The 23,762-nt window shown below is 47.0% G+C and overlaps 1 protein-coding gene across 3 annotated transcripts in view; it reads right to left on the reverse strand.

Moving 5' to 3' along the window:
• Window positions 1-23,762, reverse strand: part of EEIG1 (estrogen-induced osteoclastogenesis regulator 1) — a 63,069-nt gene that overhangs the window by 4,519 nt on the left and 34,788 nt on the right. For 2 of the 3 annotated variants that reach the window (XM_083158971.1, XM_083158972.1), the window contains exons 3-11: window positions 16,764-16,884; window positions 14,387-14,416; window positions 13,185-13,301; window positions 11,163-11,209; window positions 10,765-10,904; window positions 10,083-10,187; window positions 5,647-5,839; window positions 2,567-2,688; window positions 1,230-1,299 (exon numbers count right to left, since the gene is read on the reverse strand). In XM_083158971.1, coding sequence (XP_083015097.1) covers window positions 1,230-1,299; window positions 2,567-2,688; window positions 5,647-5,839; window positions 10,083-10,187; window positions 10,765-10,904; window positions 11,163-11,209; window positions 13,185-13,301; window positions 14,387-14,416; window positions 16,764-16,884 — 945 coding nt within the window. The remainder of the gene's footprint in view (window positions 1-1,229; window positions 1,300-2,566; window positions 2,689-5,646; window positions 5,840-10,082; window positions 10,188-10,764; window positions 10,905-11,162; window positions 11,210-13,184; window positions 13,302-14,386; window positions 14,417-16,763; window positions 16,885-23,762) is intronic. The other variant, XM_083158973.1, reaches the window with a different exon arrangement.

Below are 23,762 nucleotides of genomic sequence, written 5' to 3' on the forward strand. Positions count from 1 at the left end.
GTCAACACTCAAAAGGTCAACAGGCAAAAAAGGTCAACATGGACACCGTATAACGGTACCGCTGCGCTCGCCATGTCTCTATTCGCACTGGGATGGTGACGTATGAACTCCTTTTCTTAGAAAAAAAAAAAAGGTGAAAAACTCATGCTGACCTTTTTTTTTATGCTGACCTTTTGCTTGTGTCGTCTTCCTGACCATGTTGACATAATGCACGTCAACCTTTTAATTTGTGGGTGTGTTGACCTTTTGTCTGACAACCATTAGTGTCGCCCATTTGACCGCATCCCATGTCAGGAGAATGTTTATGTTTTACATAAACCAACCTCTTTCTCTAATCTCACAGGGAATAATGTTCCTACTCTGATAGGTTACATGGAGGTCACATGTCAGGGAAGTATTACAATGTATGAAGCAGTATAATCATACTGATAGTGGGAAAACGTAATAACGATTTTAGCGATACGCATATGCAGTGGAATATTGCGTCTGATCAGGAACAAGAGGACCGATTCAGACCTGCATCTGTTTGGAGCCCAGCGAGCAAGTTAACGGCGCCTCGGCGGACACCACCCCACCGTCTGAGCCCATGTGCAGGGCTGCGAACGGATGTGTACGGGTACACATCCGCTCGCTAGTGCTCGGCACAGAGGAGAAATCTTTCGATGGTTAGTTACCGTCAAAGGAATTCTCCTGCTCTGCATGGTGATCCCAGCTACGGAGTATGTGATAACAGGCAGGGGAACGCCTGCCTTATGAGGAGCCTGTCTAGCGTTTATTGGGCTGCGAGTGCCTCGGCGAAGGAGAAACTAGCCCACCATCGAAAAAGAGGCTGAATTCAGACCGATACGTGCCGGTCTGAATCGGACCCAAAACCCAATCCAATCTAAATCTAGTGTATATGTTGTTAAAGCTATGTTTAATATGTGTATGAAAGAATAATCTGTGTTTACATGTATAGTGAGTACTTGTTCCAGATTAATGCAGGAAACCTTTCTGCTCCCCCTAAGTCCAGGTTACCTTCTGAAACTGCTCCCAAACCTCCATACACATTAACGTGTGCTTTGGTGGAAATGCTTGGACACTGCCCTGTATTCTTTCTTTACTTTCATTGAGGAGAGCACATTATGCTTGACGTTAGGCATCATGTAGAATACAAGTCATGCAGTGAATGAGATGCAAGGTGTGACCTTCAGCTGTAATGTGCGGAATGGAAGAAAAATCCCATTTACCTGTTAGCCAACTGGATTCCGCTGAGCGTGGTTGAGCCGTCTCTGCTGACGAACAGCCTCAGGTGACTGTCTGAATATATATATAGAATGAGAGAGAACAGTGTATGAGCCAGGGAGACATCTGCAGCAGCAGGTACACAGCTTCCAGTGAGTTATGAGAAATAAATACTTCTGAGTGTGTTTTATGGAGACAATTGGGTGTATTCAATGCGGCGGCGATGAGGGGAGTTTGTAAGGCGAGGATGGCTTATTTGCGCGGAGAGGAAAATCCATCCCCCCCACCTTAAATAAAAAGGTCCGCTGCATTTTGTGGAGAGCCTCGCTGTTTTGATGGCCGCAGACGCCGTTTCCACCTCACTGAAAAGAACCAGCGAAGTGGAAATGGGGAGTGAAGGGGAGAACGTTATATACTCCGATGGCGAGCTATCCACACTGCTCGATGACGGCATTAAATACACCCCAATATCTAAACAGCCTGGGGGACTGTCAAGTGAATTGAAGTTTGGGGAGACAGAACACTATAAATAAATGTGAAATACAACTCCCATGTTAGTAAATTCCCCCCCTTGCATCTATATTGCCACATCGGCTTTGGGCGTATACTAGTTCAACGCTTTAGCCTTAACTTGGATACACACTATGAGATTATCTTTGCAATATGGCTGGATGGAACAGAAATCTTGCCATGTCTGGGAACAGATGACAATCAACCATTTGCTCCCAAAAGCTGGGAAAGGACAAAAACTTAATTTGCATAAATTGGTTATATCAAAAGGCTTTAACCAATTTGTCAGAACGACAGTTTATGTCAATTGTTTTCCGTATTTGTGAGCCAACCGTCAATTGTAATTTGTTCTCAGAAAATACCAGAATTTTATTCCAACCAGTGAGACTGGAAAGATAATCTTATAGTGTGTATCCAGGTTTAGGAGTGTGGATGAATTTTCGTGCATGCCCGGTCACCAATAAAAAGATAAACTACGAGAACATTGGCAGTGTGTGCAGTTGTGAATCGGGCCCAAAAGCGAATGGGGTCATGGTAGATATATGTAACTCTTGTTTATATTCACAGATGGGATATTGTGGAATAGAGAGATCTAGGGTTTCAAAGACGAGTCCGACGTTGCATGAACTCACAATTAGCCACAAATACTTTTATTGTATGTACACATGTCTCATCGCTGCTATGGGAGCCCTGCGTACATATTTCAGCGTCTGTATAAACAAGAGGCAGAATAGTCACGTAGATGCTGGAACGGAATCTAGGTGAGCGCTACATTCCTGGAGCGTGTAGACCAGTGTACACTTGTCTTCCACAGTACTTTCATCTCACTTACCTTCATTGTTAGTGACGTCCGTGAAATCCTGGCTCTGCATGATCTTCTCCACAATGTCATCTGCATCTATCCTGGTGTCATCCACCCAGGTGGGGTGACTCTCCACGGAATCCTTCTTTCTCCTACAGAAGGGAGAAGGCAAGAATAAGACGGGGCAGCTCTCCGCATGACAGGTGTCATCTCCTCATGCCCTGTGGCTGTTCACCATGCAAATGAAAATCATGGAATAAAGTAATTGAGTCCAAGCATAGAAGCTTCTTGCCTCAATCACTTTCAGGTTCCTATGTTAGAGGTCACCTTTGAATAAGAAAATGTAATACATATGTTATAGAAATGTAGTGATCTAGTTGTTGGCTGCAATCAAAAGCAAACACATTGCTAATTTAATATTGGCCAATGCACTGTTACTGGTGTTAACAACATTATTTCATTATTTCAGTTTTATTGGATTGTGTTGAAAACCAGGTTCCACACCCAAGAGAGACACTACAATAGTTTAGAACAGACTTAACAGTCTTGCCCTGAAAACACCAGCAGCTGGTATAGCGGGCCGATAGTTGGGATTCCAACGGTCAGTATGCAGACATCAGAATCCCGACTGCCGGTACTCTGACAGGGGGATGAGCGCACGCTGCAGCTTGGTGGCTCGCCACAGGTTCTGTTCTCCCTCTATGGGGCCATGATGGAGAATAGCCCTGTAAGTCAGGATCCCGACTGTAAGGCATTCAACAGTCGGGATTCCAATGCCTGGATACTGACCGCTGGAAACCCAACTGTTGGGAAGTCATCTGGCATCCTACATGACAGAACCCACAAGGATATCATATACCTGATTGGATGTGTGTAGTAGAATGTTACACACATTATTATTGGATTCTTCTTATTATTTATAGAATGTAATATTTTATGCTTATGTTAGCATTGAGCATTGCATCCACAGTCATCTGTTACTTACAAAGGACACTACACTCTGGACAAGATGATGAGCTGCATAGGCTATTTTTCATTCCAACTTACTGACATGTTCTGACGGAATGGGATCATTCGTCAGACTGCATTTAGGTCTACAGTCATTAGGTCGACCCCACTAGGTCGACTGGCAGGAAGGTCGACCTGACTTAAGGTCGACATGGGCCAAGGTCGACATGACTTAAGGTCGAATTTGCATAAAGGTCGACATGAGGAAGGTCGACTGGTCATAAGGTCGACATGGGTTTTTCACTGGTTTTTGATCCGAATGTCGACACAGTCGACATGGACACAGTTGGCAATGAGAATCGGACCCTCGCATCGCTCGCTTCGCTCGCAATGCTTCGGGCACGGTGCCTCGCTGCGCTCGGCACACTATTTTATTCTCCCACCACGCCCTAGTGGATGGTAGGGCATGAAATACCGCCTGTCGGCTCAAAAAACAGTGAAAAACCCATGTCGACCTTATGACCAGTCGACCTTCCTGCCAGTCGACCTAGTGGGGTCGACCTAATGACTGTAGACCTAAATGCAGTCTGACGAATGACCGCATCCCGTTCTGACAGTGGGCCCTATTCAATGGTGGTGCAAATCATATTGGCTGTGCATCTTGCTGTTGCAACAGTCTGAGCGAACCCTGTGATGCCACTTTGTATATCGGATTCGTTTTCCTGGACACTCCTGTAAGACGCAAACAGCACAGCCCCAAACGGCTGCCTGCTGTAAATCAAGCAACAGGGGGCATGCTGGCAGATGTTCAAAGCCTGTGCTCTCACAGAGGGCTCGCACATGGGCACAGCAGACCGTGCGCATGTGCGGCCCTTTAATTATCAGGCAGGCTGTGAATTCACAGCCGTTCAAAGGGTCCAGGATCTGCATCTGATATAGTCAAAATGTCCTTGGCTGCACAGTCAATTTTTACTTGAGATACCAACCTCGCGTGGCCGCACTTCGGTATCACAACAAACTCCCTACACTCAGCCTAAGGAGGTAGAGCAGATGCTAAATCGCTCAGCAAGATCGCACAGCACACAGTGATGTGCCAGCTCTGTGTGCTAAGCGATCTGTCAGGTGAGAACACTGGCCCTGGCTGATTAATTCCCAGCATGTTGGATATTAATCACCGGGTGATAGCAATGCATGGTACTATCGCCCCTACACATGGAGCAATGTAGGAGCACTTTTGTATGCCATATGGTCAGATCGCTTAGAAAATGCCCCCAAATCACTGTGGGCCTTATTCTAGTTCACTCTTTCTGACAAAATCCTTCTTAGATGGACAAAACCATGTGCACTGCAGGGGGGCAGATGTAACATGTGCAGAGAGAATTAGATTTTGGTGAGTTATTTTGTTTCTGTGCAGGGTAAATACTGGCTGCTTTATTTTTACACTGCAATTTAGATTTCAGTTTGAACACACCTCACCCAAATCGAATTCTCTCTGCACAATCTGCCCCACCTGCAGTGCACATTGTTTTATCCATCTAAGAAGGATTTTGTCAGAAAGAGTGAACTAGAATAAGGCCCTTAGTGTGTAGGCTCCATAACTCTTACCCTGTGCACACTTATATCATATACAGGAGGAGACGGTCCAGATAACACAATGGTATACTGGGTTGCAATCTGAAGGGAATTACACTTCATTACGATTTTCTTGCATATCTCTGAGTGAGCCATGTATCCTATAACAATCAGAAACTAAAACTGGACCCTGAGACAGTGTAACAGTAAAATCCACCGATGAAGCCAAGTAGGAAAATCACGAGGTTTCTATGTGTCAGAGGAGCTGGCTCTAAAATCCAGAAGGCCGCTGAGCCAAGGTTCCAGGCTGACTCAGTCCCAGCTGAGTCACATCACATATTCCATACTGAAACTAGGGAAGACACTCGCACCCTGTCACTAACTTGACATTTCAAAGACAAAGGATTTTTTATGTATCTTCTGGTTTTCAAACTATTAATTGAGAACATCTGTGAAGAGCTTGAACTTCACTAAAACAGACGAAGATGAAAGAAACATGCCAGTCAAACAGCTGTCAGGTCATTTCCAGAGGACCAATCTCATAACCTGTTGAGTTTCGTATGGGACACCTGTTTTGTACAAGGCCTTACCTGGACTGTCTGTCTAGGTGGAGGGGCGGTCTGATTGGCCTTGGGGGCTTCTCTGGTTTGGTTTCCTTTTCTCCTTCGGGCCCATCTGCTATGATGCTGATCCCCCCAGAAGCGCTGCTGCTCGTTGACGTATTGCGTCTGTGAGTTAGGTCTGACATACTGGAACATCGGGAGTGTTCGGAACTGTACCCTGCTTGTAAAACAAAAAAAAAACAAAAAAATTAACAAGGGGCCAAATGTAATAGAAAGTTTCAGAAAGTGGGAGATTTTGGGAGAGTTTTCCCATTTTTTTAAAGCAGCAATTAATTACATGGTAAAATCAACCTGGTTTTGCAGTGTAATTGATTGCTGCTTTAAAAAAAATGGGAAAACACTCCCAGAATCTCTCACTTTCTGAAACTCTCACCCTATTACATTTGGCCCCAGGTGTCTACACATGCAGCTTGTTGTTACGTCATAATGTTTTGCCTATGTGAGTTATTCTAAATCAATCGGCCCCCTGCGGGCGGCGTCTGGTGAACTCGTAAGACTGTGAAATTCGCAGCCTTGAGAGTCAACCAGAATAAGGAAATATGTTACTTTCACACAATACTGTAACCAACATAACAACGGATTGGATTATTCAGAAATAAGATCATATAAATTTGCATTCGTGTGCACGTAGGTAGCTTGCTGACTATATGACGTCTGTCAGCCTTCGATCATCATATGTATGGTAATGAAAAGGTTCTTTGTGAAAGAATCTTCATTACAATGCACAGAATTGTGGCATGTGTGTGGGCATGCCGGTCTGACAGGCATTTTATCTGATCTTATATGCCCAGCATTCGAAATAAATTCACCCCTAAGTTTTATTCATATACTTTAAAGCAACTGCTGTAAAACTATAAAGTTAGCATCTATCATTCCAAACAGGACTGTACATTGGGCACAGTCAGAGGCTAGACATTTAGAAAAATATGGCAGGATGTAGTCAGCAAATTATCACTATAATATTCATGGAAAAGCACTCTATAGTAAAAACAATGTTTCTGGTTCTTACGACAAACAGCCACATATTATGAGGCATTAAGATTAGCATGTTGTACAGGGTGGGGGGTTATAGGGGAGGTTTGTTTTGGGTATTTTGGGCGGGTTTAGTTTAATTTTTATTTGATACTTTCCCTTATAGGCCGGACGCTGGTATTGTAATGCTCATTTTTCCCAGTATGATGATATCTTTTGTTTTCAGTGGGTATCATTCTGATAGATTGCATTTCTGTATTAGTTGAAATTTTAACATATCTCAGTGTGACGTACTACCTTGAATTGTGTGGGTTATATATCCGATATTCTCTAAAAAAAACAAATGGTGCCTTTGGGAAACTATCTCTTATATATTTAGCCAGATCTGTCACTCAACCCCTGTGGAGAACGTTCCTGTGTAGGACAGTTTCACTTTCATGTGTCTGACGTTCCACCCCCTTGACATCACCTCCCCCCGCCCAGCCAGGGCTACAGTACACGCCCACCATCCACCATTACTACACAGCCACCATCCACCATTACTCCTGCACATCCCTACCCTCTGCCGCGACCCCCCTCCCGCGATTCGCGGGACCCCCGCGACCACCCCGGTATCCGGACTATTGTTAGACAGCACTTACATCGACACCATTAGTTCGACAGCTCAATAGGTCGACATGGTTTTAGGTCGACATACCATTAGGTCGACAGCTCATTAGGTCGACAGCTCATTAGGTCGACACTGCCATTAGGTCGACAGTGTCTATGTCGACAGTCAAAAGGTCGACATGGGTTTTTTCACTGTTTATTGAGCCGACATGTGCCGACAGGCGGTATTTCATGCCCTACTATCCACTAGGGCGTGGTGGGAGAATAAAATAGTGTGCCGAGCGCAGCGAGGCACCGTGCCCGAAGCATAGCGAGCGGCTGCGGTACACTTCAAACTTTGTCCATGTCGACTGTGTCGACATTTCGGACAAAAAAAAAAAACAGTGAAAAAACCCATGTCGACCTTTTGACTGTCGACATAGACTCTGTCGACCTAATGGCAGTGTCGACCTAAAAACATGTCGACCTAATGAGCTGTCGACCTAATGAGCTGTCGACCTAATGAGCTGTCGACATAATGACACGTCGACCTAATGGTATGTCGACCTAAAACCATGTCGACCTATTGAGCTGTCGAACTAATGGTGTCGATGTAATGGCTGTCGATGTAAGTGCTGTCTAATATCCGTCCCAGACCCGACCACCCCCTCCCGCGATTCGCTGGACCTCCGCGACCACCCCCTCCCGCGAAACGCGTGCCCCCCGCAACCCTCCCGCAAATCGTGGGACCCCAGCGACCCCTCCCTCCCGCGAGCCCCCTCCCGCGATTCGCAGGACCCCTGCATCCTCCCCTCCCACGATTCGCCGGACCCCTGCGACCCCCCCTCCCGGCATTTAAAGGGCCCCCCGCGACCCCCCCTCCCGCGATTCACGGCACACCCCCCCTACTGTGATTTGCGACCCCCCTCCCGCAATTCGCGCCGCCCCCTCCCGCGATTCACGGAACCCCCGTAGCGCCCCCTTCCCACGATTTGCGGGCCCTTTTGGCACGTCTCGCGATTTGCGACCGCCCCCTAATTCACACATTCGGGGACCCCACCTCCCGCGATTCATGCCCCCCTCACGCAATTCACGGCACCCCCCACACCCCCCTTCCTGCGATTCGCAACCCCCCACGACCCCCCCTCCCGCGATTCATGCCCCCTCCCGTGATTCACGGACCCCCGCACCACCCCCCTGCGCCCACCCTCCCTTGATTCACGCCCCCCTCATGCAATTCACGGCAACCCCCCACACCCCCCCTCCTGAGATTCGCAGCCCCCCCACGACCCCCCCCTCCTGCGATTCATGACCCCTCCCGTGATTCACGGACCCCCGCACCACCCCCCCTTGACTCACGGCACCCAACGCGCCCCTCCCGCAATTCACGGACCTCCGCAACCCCCCCTCCCGCAATTCACTAACCCCGACAACCCCCCTCCCGCAATTTGCGGACCCCCTTCCCACGATTCAAGCCCCCCCACGCCCCTGCCCACGATTTGCGGACCCCCGCCCCCTCCCGCTAACCGCGGATCCCCACACACCACCCCCCCTCCCGCAATTTGCAGACCCCCCAGACCCCCTTCCGGCAATTCCACCCCCCAGCGGACCACCGCGGCCCCCGCTCCCGCATTTCACGTACTCCCGTGACAATGGGGGATCCTGTACCACCACAAGCAGGTACCGCCCCTAGGTGGGAAATCCGGCCCTGGCTGCCGCACTGCAGGTTTCCCCACTGCCCTCTGCACCAGCGCCACAACTTTTATCAATGTCTTGCCCACATACCACTATTATACAGCCTCCTGCTCTCATGCACGCTCACTCCCTCCCAGTGGGAGGAGACGCTCACCCACTGCCGGGAGCTGCATACTGTCCCCCACCCTCCTCCAGTTCTAGGGATGCCCATCGACCATCAATGATTTTCAAATAATCAATGGTTTATGGCCGATGTTGAATACTTTTGCCATCAATGTGGGAGGACACTGCCTTGCCTCCTGTTCTCCTGCCCCGTAACTTCCGCCAGTGGAGACCCCCTCACCCTGTGTTGCCCACATTCCCCTATCATGCTTTACCGCCCAGCCTCCTGCTCTCATGCACCCGAACTCCCACCCAGTCGGAGGAGACACTGACTCCTGTATTTCTGTGCTGCCACGCTGGACCCTCACCCACTGGCAGAAGCTCCACAGTGTCCACCACCCTCTTTAGTCCCCCGTATGCCCACACACCCCTATCACTACCCAGCTTCCTGCTCTCCTGAACCGTAACTTCCACCACTGGGTAATCGCTGACGCTGTGTTGCCCACATAACCCTATCATGCCTCATATCCCAGCCTCCTGCTCTCATGCACCCTAACTCCCACCCAGTAGGAGGAGACACTGACTCAGGGCCACCGTCCGGTACTCCTGTGCTGCCATGCTGGACCCTCACCCACTGCCAGAAGTTGCAATACAGGGCATCTTTCATACAATTCTAACCATATTTCTCACAATACAAATGTTCACAAATTAAGGGGCGTAGCCCCTTACGCCGGTGTGAAGAGCGCCCGTAGGGCGCGATGAATCACCTAGTAGTCTATACATCCTGTGATGCAATGTCTTATGCTTGTAATGTTCACACTAGATACCGGTGATAGACCACTGTCTCCATCTAGATTTTTGCTATTCATTACAACCTGTTTTGTTATACACCCCACGGTTGATGTTTTAACATATGTGGAAGATATGTTGTCTGTGTCTGCTACACTCCTTACTTATAATGGGGGTTTTGTTTGTTTATTTTATGTACACCAAAACTTTAATAAAAAAAAAAAAAAAAAAGGATTAGCATGAAGGAGATGGGTTACCAGAGGCTTTGGACTGCTGGCTGGCTTGGCTGGAGTTCCGAGAGTGGCCTGAATGAGACGTCTCTTCAGGGCTTGAAAGATTTTGATCATTTTCTTCGAAGACCCCTGGAATATTGAGAGAAAACAAAAGGATTAGACAAGGCTGGGGGAAAGCACAGGGACGCAGTAAGAACACAGCTGTTGAATCTGGCCTCTATCCCGCAGTCCGTTCCCATGAGAAGAAAAAAAGAAAAAGAAAGCAGAACATTCCTTGCCGGCTGAAAAACCTTACCTCCTAACCCGGTGCCGGTGACGTCACCTAACAACAGTGACCAGAATATATACGCATGTATTAATAGAAAGCCTCTTGCTAAACAAGTTTGTTACATGAGGTAATCCTGTTTTCTAGGTGTGTTTGCTTTTACAAATTCTGCCATCACTTTCAAAATAAATTATGTAACAGGAATGATTATGGCCGATACTCTATTACCCACAATCGTGGTTAAAATGTATACAGTTAGCACAGAACCTGTGTGTTTTTGCAGAGATCCAAAAGGATAACATGATAATAATAAAAAAGCATCCTTCCCTTCTTCGCTCTCAAAGTTTTACCGGAGGGTAATTAGATATGCCACCTTATGTTGTGTATGTTTTTCATGCATTTTACCAGGTGAGGTAAAAATCAGCTGTTGTGTCCACGTACCTGAACTGAGCAATGCCTGCCGGCTCCTGTTCTGGCGCATTGTGCCGCTGGCGGAGCGCACGGTCCCCTCACCCTTACAGGTCATGTGCAGGGTGGAGTCCTGTCCTCGGGCAGAAACGGTTTTGGCAGTTGACGGAGGCCTGAAAGAGACAAAATAATGCAAATTACCGAATTGGTAATAACAAAAATGAGACACTGGGGCAGATGTATTAAGCCTGGCGAAGAGATAAACTGCCAATCAGCTGTGTTTGAAATATGACAATTGAGGGTTGATTGGCTGGTGCGTTATCTCCTTCCACTTTATCGCCAGTTTATCTCCCTGCCAGGTTTAATACATCTGCCCCACTCCTAGCATAAATAAAAAATATCAGTCGTTGAGTCGACGTCGAACAACTTACGTTTTGAAGCACGGGTCTCCGGAAAGGAGAGATATTCCAATGGTGACCTATCAATAGAAAGACGCATAATTAATATGGGGAATACGGTTTTAGAAGTATACACCATAAACGTGATGTCAGGAAGGTGGGTAGGGTAATTAGTATGTGGGGGGGTGTTTTTTAGGGATTCATGACGTATCAATTCGTGTAGTGCCATTACTAAGGACTGAGCACAAAGTCTCCAATGCCTGACTGACATCATAGGTAGCACTTTGGTGGACTCTGTTCAGTCAAAATAATGGGGGTAATTCAGACCTGATCACACAGCCGTGAATTCGCACACTGGACAATTATCGATAGACTGCGCATGATTACGGCCCTTAGTACGCATGCGCGAGGCCGTGTCACACGCTGCTGAGGAAGGACCTGTCGGTCCGAAATGCATTTGGCGTGTCTTGCCTTCTAACTACTTGCACAAACAGACTCACTTGCGGGATCCACGGCTTCAGCCTTTCCCAGTATCCGGATATGGAGGAACTCTGCACCTTGGACTTATTTCTGTGACCGCAGTTTGCCTTAAGCGTTTTTATCATATGCTTTTATCATCATCCAAATTGTAAGTGCACAACTATATTAAACATACCTGTTTTTAAAGTTTCGCACTATTATTCTCTCATTGTGTCATTTCATATACCTGCCACCACTGAGAGGACGTGGTTAGCGGAGGATTTCAACTTTGGAAACCCTATCCTACATGGGATTATTGGTGACATTACCTTTGATTTCTTTGTGACATTCCACACGGACTTATTTTCTGGGAACACCACTAGCGCTAATTTAACAGTTTTAAATTTGACAGGAAATAAGTGCAAGGGTGGTGGTAACCGGCTGTTTAGTGGGAGTGCAAAAAAAAGGCGTGACGGAAAAAACACTAGGGGTGCCTGGGAAAAATGCAGGCGTGAATTTTAGGTGAGGGTGTGTCATGTCAACAACAGGCTGGACAAGTCCGTCTCTGGCTACTTTGAGCCTGCGATGAGTGTTGCAGAGTAGAAAAATCATTCGATGGTGAGTGGCTTACACGTTTTGGACATATTTGCATGGCTGCATCGCCTTCACTAGGCATACGCATCCATTCACACACACGGTGTACACATTAATTCGCAAGGTAGGATTTCACTCTAGTTTATCTGATCGATGGCCATCGCGAATTAGCGACCAGGTCTGAATTACCCTCCATGTCTGACAATTGATGAACCATAATGAGACAAACAAAATGGCTGCCTGTACTCCAAGTTTTGTTGCTGAGTTTTAGTGATGTTACAGGCTATAGGCTAGATCAGCTCACAGCAGGTGCACTTTAAAATGGACCTATCAGGTTGAGAGGATGTTTTATATGGTGCCGTGTCTCTTCCTCCGCCTAGAGAGAACAGGAAACCTCTGGGCTACATTCAAATGCTGTATGCCACCTGCAGATAAGGACGGATTGTGACGGTGGGACTTCCTCTTTGGTCACAGGTCCCTGCCACATATGCGCAGTGGAAATGTACAAGGAAGTCACCCAGGACGAAAATCAGTTGGTGTTTGCAGCTGACAAATTCATAGACAGCATGGCCGGAGTGAGCATTGGGAGACTTTGGGATTAAGGGTGACAAAATGAAAAAACAAACATGGGGACATAGGGCCTTATTCTAGTTCATTCTTTCTGACAAAATCCTTCTTAGATGGACAAAACCATGTGCACTGCAGGGGGGGCAGATGTAACATGTGCAGAGAGAATTAGATTTGGGTGAGTTATTTTGTTTCTGTGCAGGGTAAATACTGGCTGTTTTATCTTTACACCGCAATATAGATCTCACTTTGAAGTAAAACCCCACCGAAATCTAATTCTCTCTGCACAAGTAACATCTTCCCCACCTGCAGTGCACATGGTTTTGTCCATCTAAGAAGGATTTTGTCAGAAAGAGTGAACTAGAATAAGGCCCTACATCAGCCACACGCCGACAAACTGCAATAACGGGAATATGACGAGTGGACGAATGCTACCTTTAGGATAGAGTTGTCCTGCCTGGTGTGTCGCGTATCATATCCCTCCAGAAGGCAGCAGCGAACTGTGGATCCAGAACCTGCAAATTCGGCCAGGTTCAAGTCAGCAAAGCCCAGCTGGAAAGTGAAAGAAGATGGATTAGCAATATAGAGACCAAATCTATGAAGGTGGGACGGCTGAGTAACGGGTGGATGTCTCATTAAGTGCATCTGGATGAATGTGCCCCCCCCTCCCCCCCCCCCCCCCTCTTGGGTCACTCCATCCATAGAATAATGGGAATTGTAGTTCTACTTGTTACAATAATTCTGTTTGCACATATACCACAAGGGCCTTATTATATGGTCTACCAGTTACAGGCGGGGGCACGATTCCAGCCAGGATGGCTTTAAAAATATAGGCAAACTGTGCGGGACCCGGCTCATGCTGCATCTCACAGGCTGATAAATCAGGGCCATGGTCTGTTTGGAACAGCAAAGTTCAGCAGCATTCCTGCTTTGCTGACAGTGAGGCTACTTATTGTTATGTAAAGGCTGCAAGTACTCTGCAGCTACACCCATCCTATCAGGGAGGTGTCTGGAAGAACTAATACTACTCATTTAACCCTGTGCCACCAGAAGTCATTATACCCTGATGTTTGTGACTGCCATCTGCTCAGCTACATTCCTGATGCTCCCAAACTGCGTCACAAAGCCCTGCTGGCAGGGGGTCCCTACATCACACCAATATAGCAGGAAACATAGAGGAAGGGTCTCGGAATGGAAAGGTGCTCAGCCTGAAGTGTGTTTCTGTCTCTGGGCTTCCTTCTGATGGTGCTGACCAAGCAATCCTACCCGCACACAACTCGTCTGTGCTCTAAAGCAAGACTGTGTAACAGTAAGGCTACAGCTATTTGTCACGTGTTAAACTATAGCAATGGTTCCAGGTTATTATACTCCAACAATACTAATCCCAAAACCGTAACTCCCTACCTGACTAACTGTGAAACTACAACCTGCATCTTGGGCACTACATTCACATTCATAGCCTATTACGCACAGTATACATCCTTAGGAATCCTATGGCAGCTGGCAATTAGAGGGCCTGAAAAACCATTTGCTTGTGTGGTAGGGCTATGTCTGGACTGTGAATGTGACAGGGAAGTGTTGTGCTGTGGATTAGGGGAGAGGGGAGAGCAGTGACTGATTTATGTCGGCCTTCTTACCTTTGAATATGTTTTTCCACCCTTTAATTCCTGTAACAGGAAAACACAGATCATCATTTCCACTGTGACACCATCAAACAAACATAATGAACGTTTTTTGACACAAAGGCCATTCAGCTGTTTATGTACATGGCCGGGCCCACAAAGCATCATCTCCTGCCATGTAAATAGTTAAAACAAAATCTAATATTTTGTAATTTGCAGCCCACAGCTCACATCCTGCAGCATTCACGCTAAGCCCACAGCCTGCACGCAGTGCATGTTCTACAGTGTCACCCACACACAGCTCCTTACATCACACTGAGCCCCTTGTCTGTAACACGTCATGGAACACACCGAGCCCATCATCTGTAGCTTGTCACGGAACACACCGAGCCCCTCGTCTGTAGCATGTCATGGAACACACCGAGCCCCTCGTCTGTAGCACACATAGAAACAAATGGAGACTCATGGTCTACAGTTCACACACACACACACCACAATAAGCAGCCCATCCAGAGTGGACATACACCACAATGTGAACCCCTTCTATATTGATCACACACATTACACTCAGACCGTTTTCGATATAGAACACAATTTTAAATTAACAGAATATTCAGACATCCAGGAGTCAATAGGTCACATGATGCCCAGTGTCAGATGTCACCTGACCACCACATTACTAAGTGTATGGAGTACATACTTTTTAACCTTAACAATGCAAACAAGGAGGCAACAAACACACACACACACACACACACACACACACACACACACACACACACACACTTAATTAAAAGTGTAGAAAACATTAAAATAAAAATAGTCTGTAGATTAAATTACAGAACATCTAAAGTGAAATCTTGGGCCATACTGGTACTATTATTATTATAATTTTATTTATAAGGTATCACAAGTGTTTTGTAGCGCCGTACAAAGGAACAGTACAGGGAGACATTATAGTAAATAAATATAAAAAATAGAGTACAGATAAAAAGAGCACCACAGTTCAATACACATTACAGCTTAAATGTAAGAAGTGAGGACTCGATCAACGTACTACTAGAGGCTTGTGGTCAAAGATGGAGATGAGTATGTGGACTAGGGTGGCCAATCCCGGGATCGGCGGGATCCTGGGATTTGGCCTAAAAAAGTCCGGGATTTCAATCATCCAATCCCTGGATTTTCGGGATTAGACTGCGCATGCGCAGTCTAATGCCGGGCAGCGTCTGAGCACTAGCTCAGACGCTGCCCGGCTCCCGAATCCTGACCCCTGCGTGCGGCGATGCGTAGCGTGACAGTAGAGGTCACGCTGCGCAGCCTTCTGCTGTGCACGCCCCCTTCCAGTCTCCTCCGCACGTCGCCCGCCTGCCTCTGCCCGCCCGCATCCTTTCCGGCCTGCGGCCTGGCTGCTAAGAAGGAGGTGCACGAGCCTGGAGGCACCGTGCACCTCCGAACCCACTCCCGGCCGGCCGCCCGCCCGCTAATGTAAGTAAATGTGCGGGTCGGCCGGTGTGGGGGTGGGTATGTGTGGAGCAAAACTGTATTAGGGATGCCAATCCCGGGATCCCGAGATTGAGCATTTTTCAATCCCGGATCCCGGGATTGAAAAAATGCCCCGGGATTGGCATCCCTAATGTGGACTAAGATGGTCACTGAGTGTTTGAGTATGGGAGAGCTGTGAGTGAAATGTGAAGAGAAGAGGACAACAGGAGGGAAGAGGGCCCTGCTCTGAGGAATTTACAATCTAGTAGGTAGGGGAGACAGAGAGATTACAGGAGGTGTAAGCAAGTGAGAGGTGGCTTGATAGCAGGATGCAAGCAGGCAGAGATGGACAAGGCATGAGGCAGGGAGTCAGAGAACCAGCCTCAGGACTATTGCTTCACAGGTAATGGGTAGTGCTTCATTGTATAATGATTTTCTGCAGAACCTTATTATTATTACCTGTTTTTTTTTTATTGCATAGACAAAAGCATGCATGTCCTGTTTACATTGCCTTCTAGCTGAAAATATTTGAAAGCACAATTATCGCCGACACACAGTGAAGGAAGCCATGTTTTAGGCTAAACCATAGGAGTGCAGTGCATTGGTGATTCCCCTTGGTAAGGTCATTGGTTCCCACTGAATGAATATGCTGCATACAAAATGGCCATGGACACCATGGACAGGTGACAGACCCACGTTCAGTGACGCCCCACAGGCTTGCTGGCAAAGTTGCATCCATGCTAATGATGTCATTTTGCCCATTCAATAGCATAATGGCTCGGTGCACAATTACCTAGCCTCCGCCTCAAACTAAATCCTTGGGCCGCACGCTCAGATTATACAGCTTAGCAGTAATAATGGCCTCTTCATGCGAACACGGCACAATGTGTGACAGTTGTTATCTGCTTACCTTCCGGACGGAGACTCTGCAGATACAGGGATCCAGCACACCAGTTGTAGGGTTGGCACTCATTTTACAGACAAAGGTCAGCTTCTTCTGCCAGCGGACGCAGTTTTCCTGCACTTCCTCCCTGTGTTAGGAAACACAAAGTGAGAGCTTTAGCCAAGTGCATCAGACAAAGCGCACACACACACACACACACACACTATATAGGTCACTTCAGGCTACAGGGATGCTCAAATATTTCACCAAGTCTTGTTAATGACTGTTACTGTCATGTCAGTTGCAATGCATGCTGGGAGTTAACTCGAAAACCACAGGTTTCCAAGCCCTAGGTTATTAGAACATCACTTTTATCTGGTTCTCATTTCTGTGAAAGGAAGCAGCCAACACCACAAACGTTTCCCAGCATCCTTCTTCATCACAGACCTAAACCCCCCTAAGCAGGTTTCATAACAATACTAATAATAACCAGCATGCAAGGATACCAGGATGACCTACGTTGTCCAGATCGACCATGTTATGGTTGACCACGTCTAGTTAGAAGCCTAAAGATAGTCAACAGTGTCTAGATAGACAGTAACGGAAGTGGCGCCAGCGTTAGAGCGACAGGAGCGTGAAAAAGTCATACCGACCATGTGACCGTCGACCACTCTGCCGTCGTGCTAACGATGGCGTGTAATTTCCGTTATGGTCGATCTAGAGGCAGTCGACTATCTTCTAGCTAGATGGGTTTGACTAAGGGTGTTCGAACTGCTATACCAGGTGGCACAAGTGGTTTTATACCCTTTCCATCCGCGTATTACCTGCACCAACCTGCCCTATTACATCCCATTGCTAGAACGGTTTCATATCACGCTATAGGTCACATGATCCTCCTAGAGCATTAGCCTCACTAGTCAGTAGGTAGCACACTGTTGCGTTTCCTAACTTTAAAATCACTGTCATCTGTGCGCCAATTTACGGACAACCACCGTGTTTTACGGACATACTGTTTATGAAACACACAACTGTTGTGTAATACTACCAATGTGGTAAAAAAAAGTAATTTTTCCCAACTCATTTAATTCTCTGATTGCGTCATCAGGTTGTGTATAAGAATGCATAAGGAGTCTTATTTTATTACGGTTTGTCCCCCAGTCTGTAAAGCACTATGGGTTGTACCTTGAAAATAATAGTAACAAAAAACAGGGAGCGGAGAGAAACAAGGTCGCCATTATACCATACAGCGCACAGAGCAGCAGCACAGTTATTCTGGGCCCTGATTCCTATCTCATCATCTGACAACGGTACAGAAACCTGGGGAAATATTTGCAGTAATTATGCTGATGGACGTCTAGTGGTGCAGCAACCCAGTGATGTGTGATTGCAGCTGACAGGGCTCAGGCTGCCATATCTAGGCAGCACTTCCTTTAATTCACAGCTGACTGCACAGGCAGAGATAAAAACCCAATGAGTCCTATTAGAATGAGCCTAGAAGCCTAGAGCAGATACATAGGGGGAAGGGGGGGGGGGGGGGGGGGTTGTTGGGGAGCCTGAAGCCCAGGCTTGATCACCAGGCTTTTCTATTTGCAGTAATTGCTTTTGCCTCTCCTGAAAAAGTAACATTCGCTCGAATCCTTCAGTGATTTCCAATATCAGGTAAAATATAGACCTGTGACAGAGCTGGCAGCGCTACAGAACCTGCATTGTTTGCAGTCTGTCATCAATGCAGGCCAGATGTCTGCTATGCTGAGGTTTGGCTGGGTATTTGCCATGCACCAGAAATGTCTACCAAGTGCCCTCTAATGAATACATTTGTTCTATATAAAGCATTATGTCTGCAGAGGTCTCATTACATTTTGTAAACTCATATAAATATGCTAATCCTTTTTTATTTCATGTCATCTTAAACTTTTACCTCAGATTATCTGTTACCGGGCAGGATTATACTGGTCAAACATATCTGTGGGGTATATGGACTTTTGGAGGTATTGTATAGGACAAGCCCAGATGCAGGGCAGCCTGGGGGTAGAAGTGCCAGGCAGTGGTGCTGGGCACCCTGTACCAAAACATTTTAAAACCCCTACGTTCAGAAGTAGTAAAACGCTCAGGGGGGAATTTACTAAGATGGGAGTTCTATTTCACATGGGTCGTTGCTATGGGCAACCAATCAGAAGCTACTTCTTATTTATTTAGCACCTTCTAGAAGATAATAGATAGTATCTAATTGGATGTCCATAGCCAGGGGCGGATCTAGACTTATCTTCGAGGAGGTCCAGTCCCAACTCCTCCCCTTCCTGGTCCTGACCCCACCCTTCCCACTCCTGACTCCTCCATCACACAAATAAATATATGTCTCCACACAGTAGTAGGTGTGTTTATACGGGCTATAACGTATACAAAGGTTTAACGTCCCAGCATAAAAAAGCATCCGTGGGTAAATGTGTATTACAAGTACATGCAGCAATCTCTATTACCATATCCAGCAAAGGCAGAAATTTCCCAGGGACACTTTCCTGCTACTTCTCCATCCTCTGCTCTGTCCCAGCAGAGATTGGTCTTGCTGCAGCCAGGGAGAGAGAGGCACCAGGTGAACTGTTCCCCTATTAAGGTGACATAGTAGCAGTATGTGTGTGGTGCACAGTGCCTCACATCCCACTGTACACACAACGTATAGCAGGGGCACAGACACCCGCACTAGGCAACACACACCCGCAGCCAGCCAGTGACCTCAAGAGGGATGAGCCCCACGTAGTGTAAGATGCAGTACCGGGTTGCACAGAGCTCGGAGGCCACAGTACCACTAGAGGCAGAGCAGGAGCATCGTGCAGCGGACAGCATGGCAGCGCACACAGCCACTTCCTGGTTCCTGGGGCACCCCTGTCTGCATTAGACAAGATAGCACGCAGCATGGAGTGGGGCTGCTGCACTCCCTGATGCCGGCTGTCCGGGATGGCGGCCAGCATGAGGCGTGAGGAGGGCGATTGCCTCTTCGCCCCCCTCTGTATCCGCACCTGCCCATAGCAACATCCCATCTGACATAGAACTCATATCTTAGTAAATTTCCCCCTCAGTATGTTAAGACTAGTCACTGCACAAATGGTTGCGAGGCTAGGACTGCCTGTTTGGCAGGTTGCTGAGAACACGCACACGATGACTTCCTTGCAGTAATCTTGTTGTGCTGTCTATCTCTCCGTCTTATCAGACTCAGGGGAGAGGAGGTCTGATGTAACTCATGATGTGGACATAACAAGCTGATGTAAGTGGCAGCTGGGGACACACAGGACGGTAAACATTAGTTTACATCAGTGACAGAACCTCCCTGTTCTGCCTGCAGACCCAGGGAGCGAGATCATCTGCTGGAACTAATGTGGTATAGACACACTCCTCACCAAGACTAGAGGTGCAGAAGGCGCCTGCAAGATAGACTACTGTAACATGAGGTGGATGCACCACGCATCCACCCGCCATCCAGCCTATATTGTTCCTTATACATACTAAGGTGTTATAAAAAAACAACAAGAGCTACAACATGGAATCATATTTTATGGTGATGAATACGGACAATGTATTTTATCATTCGCTTTACCAAACAACCTCCAGTACTCCTAGATTATACAGTATTGGTAAAGGTTCCCTGATTAAGGTCCTGATGTCAAATACAGAAATCAATTGACTGATTTCATCATTCCTCGGCTCCGAAAGAAGATCATTCAGCACCAGTTTGAGGGCAGCCACACCTCACTACTCTGTGCTGTTGGGAGACCCTGCCCCCCCAACCCCCCCCCCCCTGCAGCCGGTACCTCCTGAGGATCCCGGCAGTATGGACGGCTGGCTGCGCTTATGAAAAAAAAAGGGACTTTTGGAAAATGGCTGCCCCATAGGAAAACCAGTTTAAAAAAACTGTGTTAAGCTGTGTTTAAGAAACCCCCCCTCTCCGTGATGCCGGTACCTCCTGAGGTTGCAGATCCCGGCAGCCGCAGTACTGTATGGACTGATGCGCTTATGGAAAAAAAAGGGACTTTCGGAAAATGGCTGCCCCATAGGAAAACCCGTTTAAAAAAAACTGTCTTTCGTATGGGGGCAGCCATTTTCCGAAAGTCACTTTCTCTTCCGAGTGCTCTGGTGCCAGGACTGGGTGTGGAGGGTTGGGAGATGTGCGTGCTCAGGTGGATTGAAATGCTGCACGCCTCTTCTCTGCTCCCGTCAGCCCGAACGGTCACCTGGTTGCGGCAGATGTTGCTTGGTTGGGTACACATTAGAATGATTTGGTCCAAAATGACCTGATTCAGTTACAATCCCGACCGATTGTATGTAAATTGGGCCATTTCAGATCATTTCTGATCCGATGCGCAGCCCCGTGGGTCGTTCTAAGATCATACTTGCAGCAGGTAGGATCCGTAAACGACCATTCAAGTGGGTACGGGTCGCCATCGGATCAGGAATGGATCGGATGCAGATCGTGAGCAGGTTGTAAGCTCCACCAGATCGTGAGCGTGTTGTACGATCGTCTTATGACCCGCTCACGATCTGAATCGTTATGGTGTGTACCAGGCATAACTCACTCAGGGAGTCGAGATTGCGATGTGTTAACCTGGTGGCTGTCACAGTAACATATTTTCACACATCCTCAGTGTCACAATCAGACACAAGAGCTTGTCATTTGGTAATGCTAACAAACTGTACATCCTGTATAAATGCAGGGTCTCGCAGGCTCCCCTCTCATGATGGTGCCAAGAGCCAAAATACAGAATTCTCCTAAAGAACATTAGTAACTGCTCCTATATTCCCAGATTGAAGACTTGTGCTACATATACGCTTGTGAGATATTGCATGCATACAATCATTCGATGTTGACCACATCTGTTCGATAAATCAAATGATTGTATGCATATTTTATGGACCATTCATCGAATGTTACGTCGATAGATGGTATGTGCTGCACATAATATCTATCACATTGCAGGAGCGATCGCATGTGCTTTTTAACCACATGCGATCGCTCAAATGCAATCTGCAGGTGGGGGGCGGAGTGAATGCTTTTGGCAGCGGTGGGTTTGGGGACAGGGGGCCGGAGGGACTGCTGCTGGTGTCTGTCTGTGTAGTTTAGTGATGTGAAGGAGCGCTAGGGGGCGGAGGGTGTCAGCGGAGGCGGCAGAATTGTTTAAAACACTGGGCAGCCCTCTGATTGGCTGAGCTCTCTCAGAGGGCCGCCCAGTGTTTTACTTTTGTTTTTCAAATTATGTCGCTGCGCTGACCCTAGTCACCTGCTAGCACTAATTCATAGCGCTACGCTACTCTGCCGCCCTCTTCTAGCACCAAATGTGACATTGCAAGATGGCATGCGGCATCTGGTGCTGAAAGGGGGCACTTTTTGCACCATAAGATGCGATCGGATTCGATGGACATCGCATCGAATATGATCACATCCTGCCCATTTTTAAAACCTGAAAATGCACCCTGCCCTTTTTGTATGTGGCACTGTGCGCCCTTACCGCACAGACATGCCACTGACAACTTTTGATGTATGCCATCATGTGTAATGGGCATTATGGTGTGTGGCATAACGACAGAATACGTAATGGGAATAGCAGAGTATGACAATGTTTAATATAAACTGTGCCCTCCCGATTGAAAACAAAAGTCCTAGAGTGAACATTATGTATGGGTAGCATCAGGACGAAGCAAGCCTGGTCCAGCACCTTCTGTTATTAGGAGATACTGCACAGATCACAAACTTGAGTGGGGTTTGTCCTGCAGAGTCTCAAGGTTACTTCCAAACAGTTTTTCTGGACTGGAACAATGTAGTGGTGATATACGAGAACCGTGAAAGGCCCATTTAGGTTTCCTTTGAACCTACAGACTTTCTGAAAGCTACTTAATTAATTTATGGTGTTTGAATTTCGAAAGGTTTCAGAAGGCGCTGCACCCTTCCCTGTACTTATCAGTGAGCATAACTTTTATGATTGCAGGTTGCTGGTACGGACTGCTGCAAAGGGAGGGATTTCTACACTTGCGAAAAAAACTGCGCAACCGAAAACCTTATCATGACTGATAACATGCACAAAGGCAACTTTGCTGATGTAAACTAGGAGGTGGATTGACCAGATTCCTGGCCCTACCGGCATGAACAAGTTCCCCATGAACACATTCCTAAAATTCTTTAGGGATCAGAGAGGGTCAAAGTCCAACCTCACGAGAGAACAGGAGCCCAAGAATCAGCAAGGAGTGGTCTCACAATACAGAACACAAGAATCGCCCTGCGGCAGTAGTGGCAGAACTACAAAGCACAGGTAGCCTATATTAGAACGTGCAGAGATTTATCCATGTAGCCCATTCATATTGGCCCTCATTCTGGTTCACTTGCAAAGCCAAATTCCTTCTCAAATGGACAAAACCACTTTGTAGTAAAACCCCACCGAATCTAATTCTATCTGCACATGTTACATCTGCCCCACCTGCAGTAGGTGGAGCATATGTAACATGTGCAGATAGAATTAGATTTGGTGGGGTTTTACTACAAAGTGATTACTACAATTCTATATTGCATTGTAAAAATAAAGCAGTCAGTATTTTCCCTGCACAGAAACAAAATCACCCAAATCTAACTCTCTCTGCACATGTTACAGCTGCCCCCCCCCCCCCCCATCCTTGCAGTGCGCATGGTTTTGTCCATTTAAGAAGGAATTTGCCTTTGCAAGTGAAGCAGAATAAGGGGCCATGCTGCAGCCTGGTAAAGTGATAAAGCGGTGATAAAGTAGAAGGTGATAACACACGGGCCATTCAACTCCTAACTTTCATTTTTCAAACACAGCTGGTGGCTTGTGCACATCACCTTCCACTTTATCTCAACTTTATCACTTTACCAGGCTTAATACATCTGCCCCTATATTCCCTACACCAGGTACACACGCATCTACATTGTGATTCATTTTTCGTCAGAATCCACTAAAACTACTGTATCAGTGTTTTTATATTTTTGGGGTAAGCCCACACAACGATGGAAAAACATACAAACACCACACA

The sequence above is a fragment of the Crinia signifera genome, chromosome 9, assembly GCF_055691185.1.
Source record: "Crinia signifera chromosome 9, ASM5569118v1, whole genome shotgun sequence".
Taxonomy (NCBI): Eukaryota; Metazoa; Chordata; class Amphibia; order Anura; family Myobatrachidae; genus Crinia; species Crinia signifera.